Source organism: Panthera leo, chromosome D4 (genome assembly GCF_018350215.1).
Source record: "Panthera leo isolate Ple1 chromosome D4, P.leo_Ple1_pat1.1, whole genome shotgun sequence".
Classification (NCBI taxonomy): Eukaryota; Metazoa; Chordata; class Mammalia; order Carnivora; family Felidae; genus Panthera; species Panthera leo.
Window position 1 is genome coordinate 93,088,358 of NC_056691.1, and position 16,116 is coordinate 93,104,473.

The 16,116-nt window shown below is 63.3% G+C and overlaps 1 protein-coding gene across 1 annotated transcript; it reads left to right on the top strand.

The window, feature by feature from the left end:
- Positions 1 to 1,998: 1,998 nt before the first annotated feature.
- On the top strand, positions 1,999 to 7,940 carry LCN12 (lipocalin 12). Its single transcript, XM_042912138.1, has 6 exons — positions 1,999 to 2,285; positions 3,923 to 4,002; positions 4,076 to 4,192; positions 4,314 to 4,502; positions 5,048 to 5,204; positions 7,912 to 7,940. The coding sequence occupies exons 1-4, from the start codon at positions 1,999 to 2,001 to the stop codon at positions 4,457 to 4,459; spliced, it is 630 nt and encodes a 209-aa protein (XP_042768072.1). The 3' UTR covers positions 4,460 to 4,502; positions 5,048 to 5,204; positions 7,912 to 7,940.
- The last annotated feature ends 8,176 nt before the right edge of the window (positions 7,941 to 16,116 follow it).

Genomic DNA, 16,116 nt, shown 5'->3' on the forward strand with positions numbered 1-16,116 from the left:
TGCCGCGTGGGTCCCTAGGCCGGGAGGAGCGGGCGGAGTCCGGGAGAGCTGGCCCGAGGGGCCCGCCCGGCCTCCGCTGAGGCCGGCACGTCGTGGTCAGAGAAGGCCGGGCTGGGGTCCCCGTTGGGACCGCCGCCGCCCCGCCCCCGGGCTCCCCGGAGCGCGGGCGCCAAGGGGGCTGCTTTCGGGTGTTGGGCGGGCTGAGACTCGGGTCGGGATCCCCAGGGCAAGGTCGGCGCCTGCAAGGAGGGAGGCGTTCAGGGAGTCAGGCGTAGGAGTCAGGCGTACGCCAGCTTCTGTGGGACGGTGATCGCTTTGGGAAGTTCTGGGCAAAAACGGGTCACTTGCACCTTGTCTCCTTGTGGGCCCTCTCCGCAAGTAGTAGAGCCACACCGAGCAGCGGGCAGAGCGAGCCCAAGGAATGCGGTGCTGCCCTGCAGGCTCGGTTCTCGAGGAGATGCTGGTGGCCGCAGCCCTCCCGACCCCTGACCCTCCCCCTGTCCTGGGGCCTGCAGCTGGCCCAGAGAGGTCTTGACCTCCACCTGGCAATGGGACTCGCTCCTGGAGGAGGAAGGACCAGGCGGTCCATGCCCTTCCATGCAGAGTGAGGGCCAGGACAGAGCAGAGCCATGAGGCTCCTCGCCTCGGGGGACGGGTGCTTTCCAAGTGTCCTGGCTGGGGCCCTCCTCCTCAGGACAGGCTGCTGGAGGCCCTGGGTGGGGGGGGGGGGGGGGGGGGGGAGGAGGTGGCCCAAGACAGGGGACGCACTTGACTGCCTATGTGGGAATGTCTGTTTGCTTCCCAGGCCCTTGCTCCAGGGATGGCCAGGTGGGCTACATGCCCAGAGCCTGGGCCCTCTTGCACCCAGGCCCAGTGTGCGGGGGCTTCCTGCCCCCTGCCCTCCCTCTGGCAGAGGGGCCCCTGTGATCCGCCCCTCAGTCACCTCTATCTGGGTATTCTGGCTGCCTGCCCCGCCACCCCACCACCTCTGGCCTCACTCTGACCCGCCGCTACCCCTGCCCCCCGTGACTGTAGGGCCACTTGGCCCTGTTCTTGCCCCACACTGTGATTTCAGGGACTGTGGAGCGGTGTGGGGGCGGCAGACCGGACTCTACACTGTGTTCCTGCAGCAGAACACTGTGCCCCTGACCTTTGGGACTAAAAAGGTCAAGCTCCCTGTGTGGGATGGAACATTCTGCCCTCCACCTGGTAGCAGGAATGCCGCTAGGGTAGGGCTAGGCTAGGGAGGCGCCTCAGGCCTCTGACCCCTTCACTGGCATGGGACACTGGGAAGGGGTCCCAAGGAGGTGTGGAGCTGGGGTCTCAGGAATCAGAAAGCAAGGCCCAGAGACATCCCTGGGAGCTAGTGGGCCCAGCAAGCACCCCCAGCACCTCCATTTTCTGCCCACCTCCCTTCCTGGGCTGGGACCCAGATGCCCTCCGTCTTTGGTGGGCGGGATCTGAAGAGGGCCCGCCCCTTCCCAGCCCACCCCCAAGCCCTCTGCACCCACCTCTTCTGCCAGTCCTCAGCAGGAAGGTGCGGGGAGCACACCCCTGGGGAGGGGGACCTGCCAGGTGGGCCCATAAAGAGGTGAGTATCTGAGACCACAGCGACAATGAGCACTTACTTCTCCGTCCCCGCTGACATGGGGCCTTGGTCTGCCCTGTGGGTGATGCTCATCCTGCTTAAAGGCCAGACCTCAAACACCCAGCCAGGCATGATCTCCGTCTTACAGAGTTTCCAGGAAGACCAGGTCTGGGGGCCGGGTTGGAGGGGGAGAAAGCCAGGGTCCAAGTGCAGGGAGAAAGGAGGGCCATGGTGGCCGGGGAAGGCACCACCCGGGGAACCCAGCGTGGCCAGCCTGGTCTCAGTGTCCTCCCCAGAGATTCCTGACATCCAGCAGAAAAGGGCCCCGAACAGACCTTCTGGGCAGCCGCTCCCTCCTGTAGCCCCTGCCAGTCCCCGTGAGGTGGGGACGTCTCAGTCCCTCCGCACAGATGGGGAAACAGGCTGGACAAGACCAGCCACCGGGCCAGGTCACTCTGTCCCTGCCAGACCCAGGGCAGCCCCCGGCTTGGCGCAGGCACAGGCTGCCTGGCGAGGGTGTCAGGGCTGCCCTGGGCTCTGCCGACTCCGGGTCCCCACAGTTCCAGGGGGAATGGTTTGTTGTCGGCCTGGCGGGCAGCACCCACAGGAAGACAGACAGTTCCTTGCTGAGCCCGTTCACTGCGACATTCGAGAAGAATGAAAACGGCAGCCTTAAAGTGTCATATGCCATGACTCGGTGAGTGAGGATCCCTGACCTGTACCTCCAGAAGCCATGGCTTCATGACTCAGGTCCAGCATGGCCCCCCGTGCCATGTTCTTCCAAGACCCTCTTCCAAAAGTTCAGCATAGGCTGCTAGTGGCCTAAGCCAGTTCTGGGGACACACACAAGAGAGGGGGGCATTCACCGGATCACAGACTCTGAAGGGCCTTGGGCACTGATGGATTTCAGGTACAGCTGGATCCAGGAGCTCAAACAGTGTGATCAGTCCCCATCACCTCCTCCCTCTCTCTCTCTCTCTCTCTCTCTCTCTCTCTCTCTCTCAGCTCTGCTTGCCCTGGACTTCTGTTGTTCAGGGAAGTTCTCACCTCACAGGGATAAAACATCAGCCTAGGCCGATGTGCTTTTCAGGGTCTCAATTCCAGAAAAGAGATCATCCTGGTCGGCCTGGCAACGGCCTCTGACTGGTTCTCCTGGATCAGTTGCTGCATCCAGGGTGACAGGTGGTCCGGTCGGTGTGCCTGAGTAAAGTGCCTGCTCCCTGGCTGGGAAGTCTTCATGGAAGCGGGGTGTCTTCATAGACAGCTGCCTGAAATGAGGTGGAGGGGGGCGCAGCCCGCCCTTCGGGGGACACCGATGCCACGAGGGCTTCCTTCCCCTCCCCAGATCTCCTGCAGTCCTGCCCCTGCCCCCTCCTTGCCCACCTGCCTGGCTATGGGGGAGCAGAGGGCCCGGAAACCTCTCTGGCTAGGGCTCTTTGGCTCCACGTTAGATAAACGAGGAGCCCGAAACGAGGGGGGTTTGTCACGTAGACCAGGGTTAACACTAGAAGCCGAGAGCCTCTGAGGGGCTCCCTCGGCCCCTGCCCTCGCCTGCCGGCGACCGTCGTTGAAGCCACCTGCACCACCAGCCACCCCAGAATCCCCCACCGGAGCGGCTCAGACTCTCGGGGCCATCTGACTGGCCTGGTTCCTGCCAGAGGTTGATTACTGGGGGGACCATGGGGGACAGAGAGCCCAGTGCAGATGCAGCCTCTCCCCGGCCTGCAGGCCAGGCTGCACCTGGTTGCTGCTTAAACAAGCACAGGCATCTGGAGAGGACCCCGCACTGCTGGCCGTTTCCCCGAGGACTGAGCCCGGGCGGGGGTGGTGGGGGGGAACCAGGCCCCGCACGGCAACAGCCGCCCGCAGCCCCCACCCCTCCCCGCCCCGCCCGGCTCCGCGAAGTCCACGGCTGAGGCCGGGGGCGCCGGGCAGTGCCCACTGGGCCCACTCCGTATTCCCAGAGGGGCCACCGTGGCCTAGAAGAGCCCTCACGATGGCACACGCGTGCACGTTTCAGGTCCTGTTCCAGGCTGAGGAGGAGCTGTCCGCGGGTGGGCTGGGCAGAGGCTTCAAGGTCACCGGCCCACACCTGGCTGCTCCTCCAGGAGGGACACAGGGCAGCCCCGGGGCCCACGGAGTGGACACAGGCCTCCCTAGGGAGAGCAGTGGGCTGGGCCGTGCCCGTGGCTTCAGACAGAAGTCTCCTCCAGACAGACAGCTGTATTCTCTCAGGGGCCCACTTCGGGGCCCGCCCCTGAGAAAGGCAGAAGCAAACCAGCGGTCCGGCCAGCTTCTGGAACCTTCCTCCTCTGTCCATCCCTGCTCTCACAGGGGCCACCGCTGTATCACCTGGTCTTATGTGCTGATCACAGCGGCCCAGCCTGGGGGCTTCTCAGTGGACAACACAGCGGGTGAGGGGGCGACAGGGGAGAGGCGGGGAGGCGCTGGTGGGCGTGCCCCTGACGCTGCGCCGTCACCCCTCAGCGCCCGGGAAAGGCCCCGAGGAGGTCCAGGTGCACGACACTGACTACAGCGTGTTCGCTCTGATGCTGTCCAGGAGACGGTCGGGCGGTCAGAGCGTCCTCACGGTCAGCCTGCTGTGTGAGTGCCTGGCCGGCGGCCGCAGTAGAGCCCGAGGGACGGGGCGGGGTGGGGGGGGAGGGGCAGGGTGCCCCCACTCGCTCCGGTCGCTGAGGGCCGTGCTGCGCTCATCGGGCCCCAGGCAGGACGTGGGTGATACGGACCCGGGTGCTGGAGAAGTTCGTCCACCTGGTCAGAGCTCAGGGCCTCTCGGATAACAACGTCGTCTTCCCGGACTTGGCCGGTCCCGGGCTCTCAGGCTGGGGCGGGAGCCCGGACCCAGCGTAGGTAGCTGCCCATGGGCCTCAAAAGCCCTGTGGGAGCCCGGCGGGTGAGTGTGGATGGTGTTCAGGGTCGGCCTGTGGGGCCCTGGCGGCCCCAGAGGGTTCAGCCTGAGCCCAGAGTGGGGCGGGGGGGGGGGGGGGGTCCATATTTGATCCCTGTCCCACCCCCGCCCCTCCCACCTCTGGCCCTTTACAGGTGTAGGGCTACGTGAACACGCTGGCAGACGTGTGCATAAAACACGCGCAGACCTCCACACACACGTGCACGTGTAACCACGTAGACACCCACGCACGCACACGTGTGCACAGAGGTGCACGCACACTGGACACCGTGCTCACAAGCACCAGCGCTTGAGCGCTCCCTTGCGTGTCTTCGGGGAGTCTGGGGGCCCGGGTGGGGGCAGGGTGGCGCCCTGGAGGGCACGTCCCTCGGTCCCTGGCCGGCCTCCCCCCCCCAGCCCGTTTCTCCCTCGGCCCCAATTCCTCTCCCCTCCCGGAAGCTGCCGGCTCTCTCTTGTGCGTCTTGCTCCTCCCCAGCTCTGCCCCCAGTCTCTCCCCCATCCTCCATCCGAGGCTCTGTCTCCCCCATCAGACTGGTCCCCCCATCCGAGCAGAGCAGCCGTTGAAGGTGGACGCAGCTCCTCCCCGGCCAAGGCCTGTGTCACTGCCCCGCACTGCCCTCTTCTGCTCTCGGCATGAAATAAACGCTCCGTGTTGGGATCCAGGCGTGCGACCCACTGTGACCTCGGGTGGGTAGGGGGAGCCCGAAGTAGGGGCCTCTGAGCACACTCACCCACCCCAGCCCACCAGGCCTGTCCTTGCCCTCCAGGCTTCCTGGGGTGTGTGTGTGTGTGTGCCCGCGCATGTGGCTTTGCAGGCCCTCGTGGATTGCACAAGTTGGTCCCGGGACGAGGTCCCTACATGCTCCCCACACAGACCCCCACCTCCACCCCCACACCCCCTCCGAGCCCTGCAGCTGCCATGAGGGGTGCAGCTGGGGCCCCAGAACACGAGCAGGCCTCGTATCCTCGTATCTGGATACAGAGGCCCCGGCCTTGGGGGCGGGGGGGCGCAGACGGGATTGGCTTCCTGCCGGTGGGCACGCGGGGACGACTTCCCTAGGCCTGACCGCCACTGGGTGTACGGACCCTTCGGGTACGGAGAGCCACAGCCCGGGACTCCGGCACGCTTGTGCACACTCGAGGGCAGCTCACAGCTGCCCGACCCCAGACAGGACCAGCCCTCCCGAGTCTCCCCCCATCTTGGCCCCCACGGCGCTGCGAGCAGGGGGGCAGCGGGCCAAGCCCAGGGCCCAAAGTGGAGCTGGCCCCACCACAGATGAAACAACATCTAGAGAGGTCTCTTGCTCTGTGTCAGCTGGAGTTTCTTTGGCCCGAGTGGATGCCCCCAATCCGGGCCTGCTCCTCCCCCAATCCAGGGTCAGCAGAAGGAAATAAACGCAGGTGGACCGTGCATGGCGGTCTTGGCCCTGCAGCCTTCGTGCCTTGGCCCTGCAGCATTGTTGGGACGGGGACGTTGCTTCCTCCTGGCCTTGCCGGCCGAGGTCCCACAAAGCCCTGCAGCGGTTGCAATGATATCGATGGGCCGCCTGGGGCTTCCCCCCGTCCTGCCAACGTGAGGCTGTGTCTCGGGTGAGCCTTCCAGGCCACAAATGGTGGCGACCTGTCGTGCACGAACCCAGGGCAGAGGCCAAGGTAGCCACACACGTGAAAGCCAGGGAGGTCCCCCAGGGATCTGGGGTCTGGCCCCTGGTTGAGAGGCCCCGTGGCCCTTCTCCAGCCACACCCCTCCCAGCGGTGTCCCTCCTCCCAGGCAGGCGCCCCACCCACCCTCACCCGTTGGCAGGAGCCCAAGCTGGGTGGGCAGGCCGGGCAGACCAGGCCTGGAGAGGGGGGAGAGGGAGGAGAGGAAGAGGTGGGGCGCAGCCAGGGACGGAGACCCCTGCACGTGACCCTAGTCTCCACCTCCAGGAAAGGACGGACGTGCCTTGTTTCCTAGTCTGAAGTGCAGTTTACGACTTTGAGCTACACAGGAGACCCCTGTGCACGACTTCTCTGGGTCTTCTGACGTGGTGTCCCTATCAAGGGCAGAGGGAGGAGGGTCCCCATTCCTCAGTGCCAGGTAGGACTCACTCAGAGCCCTGGAGGATGTCCCCGACTCCCCCCGGCCCTCCTCCCAGCCCTGTCATCTGAGGACAGGGGTCCCTGCCGCTTCTAGTGAGGGGTGCGGTGTGGGTCCCAGCAGGCCCAGGTGGCTTGACGTAGCTTCACGGAGTCAGTACCGCTGCCTGCCGGCCTGAGTGTTGTGACAGCTGTCCCCTGGCTGGCTGCCCAGGACGCCCCCCGCAGCTTCTCTCTGAGCCTGGTGAGAGCAGGTGCACTCTCCGGCCGGACGTCCCTCCCCATGTTCTGGAAGGCACAGCGCCCCCCCTGTCCCTGGGACCGCTCAGTGTTGCATGAACCTCTGACAAGCAGAAACCCTATAAAGTGAAGGGCTCAGACCCTGGGGCCAAGGACACAGGTGGGTCCCGCCGAGCCCTGAACACAGACTCCAGCTGCACCGGGTCCCCAGGCTCCTCGGACCCCTGGGGCAGGTGCTACACGTTGTTGTCGCTGGCACCTGAGACTTTTGAGGCCGGAAGAGGTTGGAAGGCCGCCCCCAAGACCCTGTCCCTGCTTGGGTCCCAACCCTCCGAAAGCCTCGGTCGGCCATTTCTCTCCACCAAGCCCCCTCCTGAAGGTCAGGAGTCTAGCGGCCGTGTGACAGGCAGGGCAGACATGGGCGAGGGCCATACATTGTGTTCCCCCCCTCAAGGTGGGCGTCTGGGCTGGGGTGGACACCCTTGAGCCCAGCCTGAGCTATGGCTGTGATGTTTGAGGGGACACTGTGTCCAGGAACTGATGGGCCAGCATCGCTCTGTTTGCGTCCCAGCGGCCGGGGTCTCTGAGGGCAGTAAGATGGACGGGAGGACAGGACTGTTGTCTGGGTGGCCAGAGAAACTGGCCTGTTGCAGGGGAGCCCTCCCGGCTCTGGGGGGACCATTCTAGGGACAGCAGCTCCCCAGGAGGGATGGCCAGCGAAGCCAAGGGACCCTTTGGGGCCCCGGTTCCGCATCTGAGCCTGCTGGGGGCTTCCGCACGCGTGGTGGGGACCAGCCAGGGCAGCAGGGGCAGGACGGATGGGCGCAGAGCTCTGGGAGGGAGCGGACGTGGCTCAGGTCCCCCGTGGGACCGGTCCGGGGGTGGGAGCGGCCAGGGCACCTGCAGGACCACAGGAGTGTGTGCTGGGCCCCCCTCATCTGAGGTCAGGCGCTCTTGCCCCACCTGTTGGACTAAATAATTTCTTTATTACATCATCTTCTCTCTTTATTAGCTTGTAATATTACTTTGTCGTGGTTGTTTTTTTCATGTTTTATTTTTTTTTCTTTTGAGACAGAGACCGAGTGGAGGAGGGGCAGAGAGAGGGGGAGACACAGAATCGGAAGTGGGCTCCAGGCTGCGAGCCGTCAGCACAGAGCCCGACGCGGGTCTCGAACCCACGAACCGTGAGATCGTGACCCGAGCCGAAGTCGGACGCTCAACCGACCGAGCCCCCCAGGCGCCCTTTTGTTGTTGAAACCCTCTTTAAGTACTCACTCCTGGGGCATCAGGCACATTCTCACGGTTGTGTGGCCTTCACCACCCGTGTCCAGGACTATCTTCCCAGACTGGACTCTGTCCCGTTACACGTGGACCCTCCCCTCCCCCAGCCCCACCCTCCCGCTCTCCGTGTCCGTGGCTCCGACTCCTCCAGGGCCTCCGGTGAGCGTCCACTCCTACAGGACGTGTCCCCCGTGACGGGCTGACGTCACTCAGCACGGTGCCCTCCAGGTTCGCCCGGTTGTAGCAGGTGTCGGGATTTGGCTCCTTTTTAAGGCTAATATTCCGTGGTCGGCTGGACCCTGTTTTGTTTATCTTTTCACCTGTCAGCGGACCCGTGGGCTGCTTCCGCACCGTGGCTGTTGTGAACGACACTGCCGGGATCATGAGCGCTCAGATCTCTCTTGGAGACCCTGCTTTCTCAAACTTTTGACTCTTCTTTTTGAGTTAGCCTGGGGGTTATGAGCTCATCCTTGAGTTGCTCGTGTTGAATATAAATTAACACGTTCACCATCTTCTGGGCAGTGGAATTATTTACAACACTTTAGTTCCACTCATACCCTCTGAGATTTTGTTCTATTTTTGTCATGTGTTTTAATTCTCAACATATTTCATTCCCCACAAGACGTATTGAGGGTGACCAAGATGGCGGTCCCCAGGGCTGCCCCCGCCCAGCCTTTTCTCTGCTCTTCAACCCTCCTAGACCACGATGCTTCCACAGGAGCACTTTCCTTCCGGCTGAAGGGCATCCCTTAGAATTTCCTCATTGCAGATCTGTTAGTGATGAATTCCCCGGGGTTCCATTTGTCTGAAAAAGTCCTGACTTAGTCTTCATTTCTAAAATATGAACTTCTATTTGACATACACTAAAATAGACGTGACTCCATTGTACGCTTTGATGCCCTGTGTCAACACAACTCAAATCAAGATGCGGAACATTCCATCATCCCGGGAAGTTCCTTGGTGCCCATTTGCGACCGGTCCTCGGCAACCTCAGCCCGGGCAACCGCAGATCTAGTCCCGCCTCTGTGGAGGAGGCCGGATTGATTTGGAATCGCTCAGTGTGTCGCCTCTTGTGTCTCTGCAGGCCGAGGGCCGCCCCGCCCCAAGTCACTGTGAGGTCAAGGGACAGCTGTGTTTACTTCTTGACCCCCACTGTCCCACTGCCGGTAAGGCCTCCAGCCTGGAATTGCTCTGATGGGACAGAGAGTATGTCACCAAAAGGTGACATAGAGAAAACCCTGAAGGAAGTGATTCAGGGAGAAAAAAGTGACCCCAGACACGAGGCCTGAGCTCCAGTGGGAACAAAGAACAGAGAAAGCAGTAAGCAGGTGGAGAATTCGAAAATCAATCTTGGCCACGTAAAACAACAGCAATAATGTTTTGGAGATTAAGTGTATGAATTCCAAAACATGACGAAAATGGCATTGTTTGGAAGGAGGGAGAGGTGACTTTGTCAAGGTAAAGCTGGACGCTATAATGTTGGCCATAACCACGAAGAAAATATACATGTGCTTACACACACACACACACACACACACACACACACTACCCTACGTTGATAGAAACGAAATGATGAATGGATGAAAAATAATCCACAGTGTCAAGGAGGCGACAGCAGGTGGGAAAAATAAAAAGCACAAAATAAGATGGTGCATTGAAACCCCAATATATTGTTACATTAAGTTAACTGAATACACTTAAAAGAAAGAGCTGATGGAAGGATTTTTAAAAGCACCTATCATATGTTGTTTTAGAAGAGAAACATTTAAGACATGAGGGTACAGAAATGCTAGGTTATTTCATAACGATGGTAGAATCAATCCATGAAGAACCGTTAAGAAGTTTAAATTTGTATGCGACTAATAACATGGCCTCAGAATAGCCAAAGCAAAAAACAGGACCGCAAGGAGAGAGACATATCTGCCATTGCTGAGGGAGACCTTCATATGCCTCCCTCAGGAAACAACCTTACACGCTGGGGACGTGGGAGTGGAGCGGGGCCGGGAGCAGAGACCCAGCTGCAGGGCGAGACCCAGCTGGGCATGCCCCCAGCTGGAGGGGCATCACTGAGGAGAGGACCTGGGAGCCGGGTAACAGGGACAGGACATCCTCAGATGCCTCAGGGATGGGGGCCACGTGGAGGGAAGACCAGGCGGGGCTCGTCCCGGAGTACTGGCCCAGGCCGGGGTGGCTGTGGGACCTGCTAGGGTTGCTGGCCCCATCGTGCGGCTGACCCCCACTCCGGACCCTGTGATGGCCGGGACAGGTATCTTTATCCTGCCCGGGAGCCCTGTCACCGTGTGGGCCTGCTGGGACCGGGAGCAGCCCCTGGGGGCTTCCAGAGCTGACCCCGCCTGCTTCCTGGAGGGGGAAGGGAGGGGAGCAGGTTGGCTGGGGTAGTTCGTGCACAGGGCAGGGGTCTGAGCGGGCAGCCTGGGGCATTGGGCCTGTGGGTGCAGAACTTACTGGAGCCCATCCCACCCCAGCCCTGCCCTGTACCCGTCTGTCTAAGCCCCGAGGCCCATGCCCACTCTGGGCCCTGGAGAAGCATCTTTTCCCAGCCACCCCCACACGGTGGGTAACTTGGGCCTGGTGGCCAATTTCCCGAGTCACCTCATGCCTCCCCACTCCCATGCACACTCACACACGCGTGCACATGCACACACACACACACACACACACACACACACACGACACAGGGACCCTATGGAAGATGATGCCCCAGACTGAGGACCATGCGTGTGGCCAGGGGCCACCCACTCCACACGTGGCAGGAGGACGGTGGGGAAGGGGTCTTGGGGAGGAGTCCCTTTGGTCATCCTGGGGTGTGGGGAGGACTGAGAGAGCTGCCCGGGGCGTCCTGAGACCCCTCTGCTGGGTAGAGAGAGGGGGTGAGGCTTGTGTGGGGGGTGCTCGGGAAGGGGCAAGTTCCCAGGAACGGGGGCTGGGCGAGGCCTCCAGCGCTGAGCTGCGCCCCCCCAAGGCCCTGATCGGGGCCAGACAGAGGGGCCGAAGGGGTCAGGCCCTGGCATGGAGGGGTAACTCCATGCAGGCAGGCCAGGCTCCCCGGTCCACCTGCATGTGAGCTGACTGGTCCTTGGGAGCTGGGGGAAGGCACAGACCCTGGGGGTGTGAAGAGCCTCACCAGGGATCTTGCAGGCTGGGCCTCCCCCGCCCCAACTCCCCAGAATGACCTCACCCCTTCCTGCTTCGCTGCGGGGCTCACAGGAGGCTTTCAGAGCCAGGGTGCCCGTGGCTAAAGCTCCGTTTGCCTTGCCCCAGGGCCAGACGTCAGCGTGTCCGGAGTCACCCGCTACCCGTGGTCTACCGGGAGACGAGGGGTTCACCCAGGGGCTCCTCCCTGTGTGGCCGTCGGGAGACCACCTCTGATGTCCTCCTGGCAGACTGGAAACAGGGGTGGGCTCGAGAGGTGGGGCTTGGGGAGGGAGGGCGTTGGTTTCGGTGGCGGTGCAACCAGCCTGGGGACGGACGGGCCTGGGCACCGTGACCCGAGGACCCTAAGGGGGCCTGACTGTCCACCTCCCTATTCTGGTGAGGAGCTTAAGGTTCCTAGGTTGTGGGGGTGGGGGGGACACAGAAACACGACCTCTGCTGTATGCATGCACACACTCGGACGGGGTGCACACATAGGCACACACACACGCAGGTGTAGGCTCGATCACGCCTGTTCTGAAACACACCGTCTCTTTTGTGTTTCTTCTGAAAGCTCTCTCCACGGGATGCGCGGCCTGCATCAGGCAGGAATGCTCTGGCAGAAAGCTATTTTGTTTTGAAGGAAGTTATTTTATTTCTCGGGCTTGTGCAGATTAACTGGAGGTTGGGTTTTTTCCACGCTGTCAGTGGCTGGCACTCGGGGACCCTGGACAGCAGATGTCCCAGAAGCATCCGTGCACTTCGGCGGGGTCCCCTGGCTCCATCCCAACCGGAGAGGGCCCCGGGTGAGGGGCACAGGCTGCTCCTGTGACTGGTGGCCCAGGAAGCTGGCGGGAGGCCCGGGGCTGTCCCTGGAAGCAGACTCCACTCTTGGGGCAGGGGTGGGGGCGGATCAGGCACAGCCGGCCTTGTCTCTCGTCTCCTCCATGCACACCCCTTCCCCTGCATCTCTGGGGCCTGCTTTAGGCCTCGCTTCCCAAGAGGCTCCCCGGGTCCACAGCACCTGGTGAATGGCATCCACGTCTCCCTGGGCCCCGCTGTCCTGGCCTCGCCCCCCCAGGCTGAGCAGGGGGGGGGGGCTGCTCCAAGTGCAGGGAGCTTCCCCACCCCAGAACCACCTGCAGATGGCCAAGTTCACACCCACTCAGGGCTGTGGCTGAGCTGGAGGGAGGGGTGGAGAGGGGCCGGGACAGGGCGTGGGCAGCGTGGGCACAGGAATGGGTAGGGGGGGACGCGGCCTTTTCCCCTGCCCTCGGGCGCTGGTTTTGCAGATGCTCAGAGGCCTGACCCCTGGCACACCTGTTTATGTCCGGGGACGGGGAGGGGCACAGTGAGGCAGGGACATACTACCCCCCACCTCGGTAGAGGATGGAGACCGGCCCAGGTTCTGAGCCTGGGAGAAGGGAAGGAAGGACAGCCCCCCACAGCCCTGCAGCCCTGTCTTGGCAGAGATGAGGCTCTCCTCCACCGAGGCTCAGAGAGACACCAGCCCCCAACAGTGCTGCCGCGGCCCCCACAGGAGGCCACGACCCCGAAGCCACATTCTGCATTTAGCTCGTAAGTGCTAGAAGGATGTCATGGCTTCCCGCTTGCCTTCCCATGGGTGCCGCCCACCAGGCCTAAAGCACAGGGGGCTGGGAATGGGCAGAGGCCCCCTCCCACCCTGCCCTGGGGAGCCCGTGCCCAGGAGCCCCCTCCCCAGCAGCATTGACGATGCCAGGGAGAGTCAGAGGCTGGGGGTGGGGGGGCTGCCTGGGTGAGGGGCCGTGGCTGGCCCCCGTCAGAGTGCCCACCCCTCAGCTGCAGAAACACTGCCGTCCACCCACCTCAGCCCCAGGGGCCTTCTGGGAGTCTGGGGCAGACCCTCCCCGGGGCCCCGCCTACCCGGTCCTTTCCCAAGTCTGGCTGCGGTTCAAGGGCTTTGCACAGGCCGGACTCTGGGTGTTCAGAGCGAGGGCAGCCCCCCACAGGGCGCCCGTGCCCTGGCCTGTGGGGGCCCATGAGGCTGCCACCTTGCAGACCCTGCTGACGAGCCAGCATGGGGCGATTCATCCTGTGCCCAGTCAAGGGAGAAACCTGTGGCCCACCTGCTCACCGGCTGGCAAACTCCCCTGGGTCTGGCCGGGCCGGGGCAGGATGGCTGCCCCCCACACTCGGGGCGCCCACGCTGCCTCCTCCCGAATCCTCCCGGCCAGAAGCCCCACCAGTCAGTGGCCCCGCCAAACACGTCCCTGCCTGATGCCCAGGGGCATCCTCGTCGGGGCCGAGGAGCCAGCTGTGGCCGAACCGGACAAAGGCCCCGGTCCCAACGTCAGCCACGCAAGCCCACGCGGGCGTGAGGTCCCGGGGCGAGCCTGGGCAGTGTGGCCCCTAGTCCTGCTCCCCTCCCCACCCATCCCGACCCCTCTTCTGGGGCTGAGAGCCCCTCCCCCACGGCTGGGCAAAGTCCCAGACACAACTGTCCCGACGGCTCTGGGACAGCTGGGCTCTGTGACCAGCGTTCGGACACAGGAGAGGACGCGCCTCTGTCCGGGAGTGGGCACAGCCTGTATCCTTCCAGTCCGGAAGCCCCATTCCAGGCCGTGGCTTCCGTGACCTCCCTTGACCTCTGACCCTGTGGCCCTGTGACCCCGGCTCTTCTGGGGTTACCCTGCAGCTCCCGTCTCTGCAGCCCCAGAAGACTCTGGTTCTTCTAGATGCGGCTCCGTGACCCCCAGCCCACACCTCCAGAGCCGCCGACTGTCCCTCTCTAACCCTGGGAGGCCCCCCAGTGTCCCGTCTCTTTACTACGGAGCGGGCCCTACCTGGGTCTCCTGGACCCACCGCCATCTCTTCCAGGATGCCCTCCGTGACTGCTGCTCACAGTCCTACGCCCACCTCAGCCCCGTGTGGGAGCCCAGCCGGCCCCCAGACAGGGCAGGGGTCTGCAGGGCCCAGACCTCCAGCGGGGACTAGCCAGAGGCCGGGGCGCACACTCGGAGGGGGAGGTGCGCGGGAGGTCGGGGAGGGTCATCCCCTAGGGAGGGCGGCCGCGGAAGGCAGTGGACAGAGGGTGACTTCCAGGCTCCAGGACCAGTGGCTGCCAGACTGGATGGTTCCTTTCCCTCCAGAGAGACTGTTCCCAGTGCCCATCAAGGCCTTGTTGTGCTCCATCCCCTGAGGCCACATCTGTCCCCATACTCCTCCCCCATCGGAAATAAACACTTGGTGCCAGGAGGAGCCGGCATGACCGCCAGATGACCCGTGGGGTGGGTGAGGGCTGCAGGCCAGGCTGTGGGTGGCTCCCAGAGCACCCAGGTTCTAGACCCAGGCCGCAGTGAGATGTCCTCTCCCACCCCGTCCTCACTTAACCCTCGGGTGCCTTCGCCCCGAGGACCGGGCACCGTCCTGGGCTCTCAGGACCCACAGAGCCGCCCTTACGCACGGGCCATCTCTGATGGCATGTATCGGAAGCCAGCCGAGGGCCTGGGGAGCAAGGACCCCAGAGGGCTTCCTGGGGTGCCAGGACGTGCCCAGGCCCACAGGGCCCAGAGCGCCCTTCCCGCAGCCCTGCTAGGTGCCCACCCTGGGGCTGGCCCTGCTCAGAGCTGTGGTCCCATCCCCTTGAAGTCACCCCGAGTCCCCAGGGAAAGGCAGGAGAGCCCACGTCGGGGGCATGGTCAGGCCCACGACCAAGGACCAGGGGCCTGGGCCACAGCGGGAGACTTGCTTTCCTCTGCTGGGGCCAGGAGGTCCTGGAGACGCCTGGGCCAGCCTGATGTGGCCAGGCCATAGAGGCAAGGAGACTTCCAGAATCGGGAGACTCCACGGGAGCCCTGGATGAGCCAGCCTCCGCACAAAACTGTCCTCTGGCTTTGGGGTCTTCGAGGAGAAGGATACCTGGGCTAGCTGGTGGTGACCCGGGAGGGCCCATCTGCCGATGCCCCCAGGGTGCATGGGGCACAGGAGCCCGAAGACCTCTCACCCAGCCCTCAAACAAGTGAGGGGGTATGCTTTGACCCCCCCACCCCCACTGCCTGGTTGGACTCTGGAGGCCATCTGTCCGGGTCACCCTGATGCTGACTGTCACAGTTATGGAAGGCCGTGGGCTTACAGGAGCACTGAAGGGGGCAGGCTTCTCTCCCTCTGCCAGCCCTGGGTTCCTGCTGGCCCGAAGTGGCCTCAGGTTACCAGGAGGGGTCAGCCTCACCCAGGTTCCCCCACTGGAGAGCCGCTCTTGGATCTAAGGAGGCCCCTGGACTCAGGGTGTTCCCGCACAAGGCCTTCTCTGCATTTCTGCCCAGACCGGGCAAGACACACCCCACTGGTCCCCCTGCGCCCATCCTGTCTCTGTCCTCTCTACTTCGGCTTTGCCTCTGTTGACACCTGGCCCCCTGGCGGCCTTCTTTCCCGGGACCTTGAAGGCTGGGCCGGTCTAGGAGCTGGGGGGGGGAGGGGTATAGAACGTTCCTTGTACTTGGAGGTCTGAGCTGGCTGCCCCCGTGGCACCTGCCCTCATGCCATGCTGCAGACCCAGCACCCCACTCCCTCTGTGGGTCCCAGTGCCCCACCAGGTGCATAACCTTGCCCCCCCCCCCCCCACTCTCTGCTCCAGGTCTGGCTGGTGCTGGCACCTGGCAATGGCCATCTTTCCCAATATGGCCCTGGAGATGGGGCTGATCCAAGATCCTGGGGAGGGGGCGGAGAAAGGGAGAAGGCCTTTGGGGATTTTCCAGAATATTCTGTCTAGCAGCTTCTTGTGACTCAGGGCGTCTTCCCTATTTAAGATCCTTGGGGAGCCACCAGCCAGTCTCCTCAACACCTTCCATGCGAGGAGAATCTTGGG

Excerpts from the sequence above, each read along its gene's own strand:
- LCN12 (XM_042912138.1), top strand. The coding sequence starts at position 1,999 with ATGGGGAAACAGGCTGGACAAGACCAGCCACCGGGCCAGGTCACTCTG. Across the intron at positions 2,286-3,922 it reads GTGTCATATGCCATGACTCG|GGGCCACCGCTGTATCACCT; the intron begins GTGAGTGAGGAT and ends CTGCTCTCACAG. Across the intron at positions 4,003-4,075 it reads CTCAGTGGACAACACAGCGG|CGCCCGGGAAAGGCCCCGAG; the intron begins GTGAGGGGGCGA and ends GTCACCCCTCAG.